This window comes from Cebus imitator, unplaced genomic scaffold (genome assembly GCF_001604975.1).
Source record: "Cebus imitator isolate Cc_AM_T3 unplaced genomic scaffold, Cebus_imitator-1.0 Scaffold155, whole genome shotgun sequence".
NCBI lineage: Eukaryota > Metazoa > Chordata > Mammalia > Primates > Cebidae > Cebus > Cebus imitator.
This window is the reverse complement of record NW_016107470.1, coordinates 1,416,585-1,426,057: the sequence shown is the minus strand read 5'-3', so window position 1 is coordinate 1,426,057 and position 9,473 is coordinate 1,416,585. Positions and strand designations below refer to the sequence as shown.

The 9,473-nt window shown below is 39.9% G+C and overlaps 1 protein-coding gene across 9 annotated transcripts in view; it reads left to right on the top strand.

Annotated features, from left to right (window-relative positions):
• Positions 1 to 9,473, top strand: part of TJP2 (tight junction protein 2) — a 138,690-nt gene that overhangs the window by 119,855 nt on the left and 9,362 nt on the right. For all 9 annotated transcript variants that reach the window (XM_017543429.2, XM_017543432.2, XM_037743822.1 and 6 more), the window contains 3 exons: positions 423 to 518; positions 1,253 to 1,332; positions 2,348 to 2,558. In XM_017543429.2, the coding sequence (XP_017398918.1) occupies positions 423 to 518; positions 1,253 to 1,332; positions 2,348 to 2,558 (387 nt within the window). The remainder of the gene's footprint in view (positions 1 to 422; positions 519 to 1,252; positions 1,333 to 2,347; positions 2,559 to 9,473) is intronic.

The window sequence follows — 9,473 nt, the reverse complement described above, 5'->3', positions numbered from 1 at the left end:
AAAAAAAAAAAAAAAGAAGTTCAAGACTAGCCTGGGCAATATAGTAAGACCTCGTCTTTATAAAAAATAAAAAGTTTCCAATGGCGAAGTTTGTGTTTAAAAAATGGTGAGGAGCTAGGCAGTGTAGTTCCAGCTACTCAGTAGGCTTGATGTAGGGGCATCAGTTGAGCCTGAGGTTTGAGTTTAGTCTGGGCAGCATAGTGAGATCTTATTTCTTAAAAAAAAAATCAGTATGGGGTTGAATGAAAAGAAAAAGACTGTTTTAAATGGTGAGGATAGTGAAGGCATAGTCTTCTGTGGGGGTGGGAGAAAACAGTTTCTTTCATTTAGTTGTGTTATCAAAAGTCCATACACTACTTTTGCTGCTTATCTTAATAGCTAGACAAGTGTGTATGTTATAATGGCCTTTCTTGTCATTTCAGCTGGTTTCAAGAGACCTGTGGTCTTATTCGGCCCCATAGCTGATATAGCAATGGAAAAATTGGCGAATGAGTTACCTGACTTGTTTCAAGCTGCTAGTAAGTCTGTCAGTATTTTCTTTTTTTCTCGTCAAATTTTTGTTTTGAAAAATGTCTAACATACAGAGTTGGAAGAATAATCACCTGGAATCACCAGTTGTTAACATTTTGTCACATACTTTCTCTCACCCACTGCTTGCACCATAGACACACACGCACACGCACACACGCACACACACACACAGAAAAATTTCTGCAGAATCATTTATAACACTTAATCCCTGAATGTTTGTGTGAATCTCCTAAGAACAAGGACTTTCTCCCACGTAACCACAATACCATTATCACAGCCAAGAAAGGTAACATTGATACAGCATGATTTTGTCTATAGTCCATTTTCCACATTTTCTCGATTGTCCTGGTTATGTCCTCCGTAGCTTTTTTTTTTTTAAAAAAAATTCAAGCTAACAACCAAGGATTATTCATGGCATTTGATTTTTATGTATTTTTGTGATTTTTATGCCTTTCCAGTCCCCTTTTTTTCTAAATTATTTTGTTACACTGATATTTTGAAGAATCCAAGCTAGTTTTCTCCTAGAGTGCTTCCTGTTGGGCTGGCCTAACCGTTTCTTCACAATTATATTTCCACTAAACAGGTTGTGTGGGTTCTTCCCACTGAATCTCGTTAGAAGACACCTAATGTCAGGTGTGCCATCATTGCTGATGCTAGGTGGGAGTATTTGGTTGTCACCGTTTCCCAACAGTTATTTAGCTCCCTGCTTTTGCTTTTGCAGAAACGGAACCAAAAGATGCAGGATCTGAGAAATCCACTGGAGTGGTCCGGTTAAATACCGTGAGGCAAATTATTGAACAGGTGAGAAAATTCATCCTCAGACCATGTTCTCAGAAAGAATTGGATCATGGTTTGCTGCAGTCCCTTTTAGAATGATATCTGTACTTTAATCATTAAATGTTTATAATAAAAATGTGGCTAGGTGCTGTGGCTTACACCTGTAATCCCAGCACTTTGGGAGGCCAAGGCGGGTGGATCACTTGAGGTCAGGAGTTTGAGACCAGCCTGGCTGACATGCTGAAACTCTGTCTCTACTAAAAATACAAAAATTAGCTAGGCATGGTGGTGGCTGCCTGTAATCTTAGCTACTCGGGAGGCTGAGGCAGGAGGATGGCTTGAACCCAGGAGGTGGAGGTTGCAGTGAGCCGAGATTGGCCACAAGAGCGAAACTGCATATCCAAAAAAAAAAAAAAAAAAATTAATGTAAATGCAAACCATTTCACTGTGTGGAAATCAGTCACTATTCTCTGGCAGTAACATATTGTTTTTTTTGGAGTTCTCAGCATTATACCAAAGAATGTGTTGATTCATTTTATCAGAAGTTCTAACACATTGATAATATTGAAGTGGGCATTAAGTGAAAGGAAATGTTTTCTGCTTCTTGATTTAAATTTACAAGATAGTCCGGGCATGGAAACTCATGTCTATAATCCCAGCACTTCGGGACACCAAGGCGGGTGGATCACCGAAGTCAGGAGTTTTGAGACAAGCCTGGCCAACGTGGTGAAACCCTGTCTCTACTAAAAATACAAAACCTAGCTGGGCGTGGTGGTGGCAGGTGCCTGAAATCCCAGCTACTCAGGAGGCTGAGAGAGGAGAATTGCTTGAACTAGGAGGGGGAGGTCACAGTGAGCCGAGGTCGCGCCACTGAGCTCCAGCCTGGGCAACAGAGCGAGATTCAATCTCAAATAAGTAAATGAAGAAATAAACAAACGAACAAGATATATCTCATTCAGCCTTTACTTATTAAAAGAAAGTATTTGATGCTATATTACTTTATGTACCCATTTATATAACTTTTCCCTGTTTGTAACAGGATAAGCATGCACTACTGGATGTGACTCCAAAAGCTGTGGACCTATTGAATTACACCCAGTGGTTCCCAATTGTGATTTTTTTCAACCCAGACTCCAGACAAGGTGTCAAAACTATGAGACAAAGGTTAAATCCAACATCCAACAAAAGTTCTCGAAAGTTATTTGATCAAGCCAACAAGCTTAAAAAAACTTGTCCACACCTTTTTACAGGTAAGTGAAATGTAAATGTAGTCCCTTTGCTAAAAAATGAGAAATAGAGAATTGAAGAATAAAAGAAATAACAAATTAACCTGAATGGAGAATTTGAAATCGTGTTCATGACTCCTTCAAAAATAGTTAATCCTATAAAATAAGATTAGACCAATGGCATTTGTATATTGAACTTCGTAATTTTGTCTATTTGAAAATGATCATAAAGATCCATAATATAGTAATAATTAGCCATTTTAATGAAATTCAGATTTTCCTGTTAGACTATACAGTTAGCGACTGAGCCAGGCAGAACACCTTCATCTCTCCAGAGATTGTGTCATTGTTCTCTACTCACCTTCAATACATGCACTAACTTACAAAGTAAAAGGAATTTGGTTTCATTATTTTAAAATATCCCTGTCCAGGTTGGTGGATCACATTTGTTATCCTAATACTTTGGGAGGCCAAGGCAGGAGGATCACTTGAGCCCAGGGGTTCAAGACCAGCTGAGCAACATAGTGAGATACCATCTCCACTTAAAAAAAAAGTGGCTGAGCATGGTGGTGCATACCTATGGTTGAGGTGGGAGGATCGCTTGAGCCAGGAGTTCGAAGCTGCTGCTCCTTGTTGCTCCATGATGTCGCCACTGCACTCCTGCCTGGGTGACTGAGTGAGACCCTGTCTCTTAAAAAAAAAAATCTTAAAATAGAAACTTGAGCATTCTAAATATTGGATGACTTAAAGATTTATTACTCTTCGTTAGGTGTGGTAATAATATTGTGATTTTTTTTTAATGAAATTCTTTTAGAAATGCATACTAAATAAAATATTTATGGTCGACCTAATACAATGTTGGAAATTTGCCTACATAGTCTGCAGTGAGGGGAGTATGTGGGATAGAGACAAGACACGACTGGCCAAGACTTAACAGTTGTTAGTTGTTGAACTGGTTGATAAATAGTTGTTAGTTGCTAAACTGCTATCTGTACTTTTGTACATGTTAAAAGATTTATCTAACAGAATATATTTTTTAAGTCCATGAAATGAAAACCTGTTGCTATTAATCATGAAAGTAAAATGGTCTAAGAACGTGACATATTTTAGAAACAATATATGCACTACCTATATAAATGATTAATTCTGTGAATATGGGATTATTAAGAATCTGAAAGGGTTACATAAAATTTATGGTCATGCAGGGCATTATTTTGTGGGGGCAATATGAGGAGACTGCAAGAATATGATACCCTCAGGGTGAGGATAGCTCATTGAGTTTATTGCCCATCATCACCCACCCATGTCATTTTTAGCATGTCTCTGATACTGGGGAAGAAGGGGTGAATGATTGCGTTCACTTTAGACACTGTTTTAGTGTAACTTGGTTTTTCTTGTTAAAGAGAGGTGCACTACTTACCACTTGGCCAAATGAGAGGTAGTTTAACCAAATGCAGAGGAGGAAGTGGTCCATCATAAACTAGATTTCTGTGAATATAGAGTCTTAAGTACTCACACTCTTGGTATATTCATGAATGTCTTTTCTGTCATTTTTACTGGTATTTATTATAATTCTTATTATTGTGACTATTATAGCAACAGTGAACAGTGGTACAGCCTTTCACGTGTGCTGCCTTATTAAGGCCATAAGAATGGCCTGCACTTTTGCATAGCCACAATTCTGGTATATGGCTGAGCCCAGACTAAACTATGATGTCCCTCACTGTCCAATATTGTACATATGTTACAGCACAGACATATTCTAATTTCCAAAGGGGTCACGTAATGCAGCCTTTCCTTTTGACAGATTAAAAAACTGAGGCTGAAGTGATTATAAATGAAGTTAAAACTATTCCCACTTTATTTTCCTTCCTGCCTTTGTCTGAGTACACTGAATAGCTAGGGTCTTCCCTCTGAGTCAAATTTGGGGTTCATGTGAGGATGGAAGACATTGGGAAGGAAAATATAGTGCATTGTAGAGGAAGAACTAGGCTGAAGGTGGCTGGGTGAGGAGAGCAGGGTAGAAGAAGGCAGCCAGTGACTCTGGGGCTCTCCCTTGATCTAACCTTGAATCCGCATCATTTGCTCTTAGGAGCACAGGCCACAGTAGCTGACTAAATCAGTGAGGATCTGGAGAGGTCCATGCGTATGGAAGAGGTTAGCAACACCTCAGTTAGCTCCATAAATGGATTATAAGAGCCTTGAAGGCAAAGTGTGAACATTTTCCAGTGTCTATGTACCTGAGGCCAGCATCAGGACTAGCACATGGGCAAAGCATAAATGTTTGTAACTTATGTTAGAACTGCCTCTGGTACACCAAGCCATTTCTTGCCTAAACTCTTCAGGAACTTGAAAGTTTTAGAATAACTCAGGTCAGAGGTTGGAATGGAAACATACACTGTGAGCATTGAGCTCATCTGGAATGTTGAAGTGATCTTACCTCACCATAAATTGCCAATCCTTATATAGAATTGTGCAGTCTTCAGGATAGGTGGTGCAGGGTCTTGAGCAACTTTGACCAGCAAGCTCCAATTTTCTTTTTTTTTTTTTTTTTGAGACGGAGTTTCACATATGTTACCCAGGCTGGAGTGCAATGGCGCGATCTCGGCTCACCACAACCTCCGCCTCCTGGGTTCAGGCAATTCTCCTGCCTCAGCCTCCTGAGTAGCTGGGATTACAGGCACGTGCCACCATGCCCAGCTAATGTTTTTTGTATTTTTAGTAGAGACGGGGTTTCACCATGTTGACCAGGATGGTCTCGATCTCTTGACCTCGTGATCCACCCGCCTCGGCCTCTCAAAGTGCTGGGATTACAGGCGCGAGCCACCGCGCCTGGCCAATTTTCTATTAAATGGTCTTTTACAGTACTCTTCCAGACTTCTAAGTTTGACTCCCTACAGCTGTGTGGTATGTGCCTGTAGTCCCAGTTACCTGGGAGGCCAAGGTGGGAGGGTTTCTTGAGCCCAGGAAGCAGAGGTTGCAGTGAGTCAAGATTGCGGGTATGGGTGACTGTACTAATTGATTTTATTCCCCATCTTACTCTTGTCCCACTCAGCTTGACCAGGTTTTGACTCGAGGCTGTGTGCCATGGTCAGAAACACCGGTCTTTACATTTGAGCAGTAGAAACTTCAGGCAGAATTAATATTTTGTAGGTTTTCTTTTTCTTTTATTTTTCTTTTTGAGACAAGAGTCTCCCTCTGTTGCCCAACCTAGAGTGCAGTGGCGCAATCTCGGCTCACTGCAACCTCTGCTTCCTGGGCTCAAGGGAAGCCTCCCACCTCAGCCTCTGGCGTAGCTGGGACTACAGGCACACACCACCATGCCTGGCTAATTTTTGTATTTTTTGTAGAGACAGGTTTTCACCATGTTGCCCAAGCTGTTCTCAAACCCCTCGGCTTCAAGCGGTTCGCCCGCATTGGCTTCCTAAAGTGCTGGGATTACAGGCATGAGCCACCATGCCTGGCCTATTTTATAGGCTTTTAAAATGATTTTAAGTGTATGGCATGTTTGTGAGTTAATAATTGAGAATAATAGAGTGCTTTGATGAACAAAGTAATTTGAAGTCGAGCTTTATGTTACATGTAGTCTCTTTAGTCTCCTTTGTTTTCCTTTTTGCAAAGTAGTAAGAAAGCCCCTCTTCCTCCCAAGCGTTTAATTATGACAATATGAAAATAGTTCTCCTTACCGTTTTACAGTACTTCTCAGTTAAACTAGGGAAGCTTTATTCTGAGATTTGCCCAAAAGCAAGTTGACTTGTCATAATAATTTTAAGTGTTAGGCTTGCCTCCCCTACTAACAATTTTTAAAAATTTACTATAAAATACATTTGCATGTATAATATCAAAAAATTGTTTTTTTTTAAACAAACTTTGAATTACATACTTTCTTGGAGTCTTCAAAGCACTTAGTTCATGGTTCGAAGATTATTTAAGTTGAATTATGGATTTAGAGACCCAAATGGGGCTACCCTTTTATATTACATTGTGGAATTTTAATTCCTGATTTCTCAAAGGAATGTAGACTAGCTAGTTGACCACAGAAAACAGAAGGAAGTTGCTGAGCTTCCTAGCTGGGTACTTTGGCTGTTGCTTACCCGTTAAGAGAAGGTCTAGTGTGCCACTGTTAACCCAGGCATATGAAAAGCTTCATTGAGATTTAGCTTACATAGCATATAATTCACCCATTGAAAAGTGTACAGTTCGCCTGGGCACATTGGCTCACGCCTGTAATCACAGCACTTTGGGAGGCCAAGGCAAGCGGGCCATCTGAGCTCAGGAGTTTGAGACCAGCCTGAGCAACATGGTGAAACCCTATCTCTACTAAAAATACAAAAATCAGACAGGTGTGGTTGTGGGTGTCCATAGTCCCAGCTACTCAGGAGGCTGAGGTGGGAGGATCAGCTGAACCTGGGAGCTGGAGGTTGCAGTGAGCCAAGATTGTGCCACGGCACCCCAGCTTGGGCAACAAGGAGACCCTGTCTCCAAAAAAAAAAAAAAAAAAAAAGTATGTAATTCAGTGGGCTTTAGTACATTCAGAGTTTTACAGCTGTCATCACAATCAATCTTAGGACATTTTAATCATCCCCAAAAGACACCCCATACCCATTAGCAGTCATTCCCCATTTCTCCCCTTCATTAAACCCTCTAGTCTTAGATATTACCTTTTGCAGTTGTTCTTGGTGCCTCCAAAACCCCTTGGCTGGGAGGAGGAAGTTGCACTGACCATACATGTCAGGGCTGGGCCCTCAGAACCTCAGTACTCCCAACTAAGGCAATGGCTGAGTGAGCATCCTTTCAGTACTTCACTTTCGTGAGCTCAAAAGATAGATGAAGTCTATCCAAGGGGATATAGGCATAGCCCAGAGGTTAGGAGCAGCAGGTAATTAACTAGTATTGCTCCAAGGCAAAGAATCTGAGAAGCCAAATGAGAGACTCCAATGATAAGCCAAAGGTACTTAATTCAGCAGAGTCAAGGGAAGGCCACCTCATGTCTGTGCACTTGCCTGTTAAGAGGTCAAGTACATGAGTTGGATATTACCTTTATATGCAGCTTAGGAAATTAGCTGCTGTGAAGCTCTCAATTTCTATTCATAAAATTGACTGTTAATGTGAATTCAGTAAGAGGGTTTTGTGATTTTGTTTATCGAGGGGCAAGAACATATTTCCTGCATCTCACAAATGGCCCTTTTAATTTTAGATTTTCTTTAGGATGAATACAGACTGTACTTAGCTCCAACATAAAGCTTTAAAAGACTGCTTAACATTTTGTGTATATTTAGTGTAAATCACTCATTTTGTAACTGGGGTACAAAATCTCACTTCTGTGTTTAAGTATCATATTTTAGCTATGAGATGAGCACAGTAGTCTTTGCAGAATACCATGATAAGAATACAGAAATCCATGGAATCAAAGTTAATTTGCTTCAGGTTGTCCTATGGATCAGTTTATTTCAATGCTGTAAATAATTAATAACCAAGGAGATTGTAAACTCATTCAGGATTTTCCAAGGTCACTGTTAGAACTTCTTAAATGGAAGAAAGCTATGTTACTGGGAAGAAAACCTGAAGCATCATTGCTTACAAAATTTGCTTAATGGTTCTTTTTGGCTTCAGATGTGATAATACAATACAAAACGCCACGGCAATGTAGTTTAAAGGAAATCCTAATTTACCTGCAGTCTGATAATTTTAGGCACAATTGAACTTGTTATTTTGGACCAACTTGCTTGTCTAGTTTATCTCCATTAGGTCCATAATACATACTGCTGAAGAAATGGCATATATTGTACTTTGTTGGTATTTTATATCTGTACTGTAAATTTCTGTTTTTAGATGGGCCATGTAGTGTGGTGGCTGAGGCCATAGGCTCTGGGAGCAAACTTCTGAGCTTGCATCCAAGCTTCACACTTGCTTGGTGTGCAGTCTTGGGCTAGTTAATTTCACTACTCTGCCTTGGTTTCTCATCTATAAGATGGGCATCATAGCAATACCTACCTTGCAAAGTTTGCGTAATCATGAAATGACCAACTCCAGGTAAGGTACTTGGAAATAACTAACTGATGCAAGTGCTACTATGTAAGATGTGCTTTGTTCTGAGTAGAAAATGTTTTTTCTTTGAATACACACTGGTTGAGTTTGATTTGTATGTATATTAGAAAATGTGTAAGTCTATCAAAATGATGCTGTCTGTGGTTTCCACATCCATGAATTCAGCTAATCATGTATAGAAAATATTCGGGGGATAAAATGGAGGGTTACATCTAAATATATGCAGGGTTTTTTCTTGTCATTAGTCCCTTAATAATATAGTATAACAACAATTTGTGTAGCATTTACATTGTATTAGGAATTATAAGTAATCTAGAGATGATTTGAAGTATATAAGAGGATGTACATAAGCCGTATGCAAATACTATGTCATTTTGTATCAGGGACTTGAGCATCTGTGGATTTTTGTATCCAAGTTGGGGGTGTCCTGGAACCAATCCTCTACAGATGCAACGGGAAAAGTGTATGTTTAAGTGTTACTTTTAATATTTTATTGGAGGTAGCCAACAGTATATTAGTGTATATTTTTCTTATTTATAATATACATGTCTATATAAATGATCTTTAGAGTCTTGCTCTGTCACCCAGGCTGGAGTGCAGTGGTGTGATCTTGGCTCACTGTAGCCTGCACCTCCCGGGTTCAAGCAATTCTCATGCCTCAGCCTCCTGAGTAGCTGGAACCACAGATGTACGTCACCACGCCCAGCTAATTTTGGTATTTTTATTAGAGACTAGGTTGGTCAAGCTGGTCTCAAACTCCTAGCCTCAAGTGATCCACCCACCCAGGTCTCCCAGAGTGCCAGGATTATAGGCATGAGCCATGGCACCTTGCCTGTATTTATTTTAGATGTATCTTTGTTCCTGAAAACATGCTTTTTTTGTTTTTGTTTT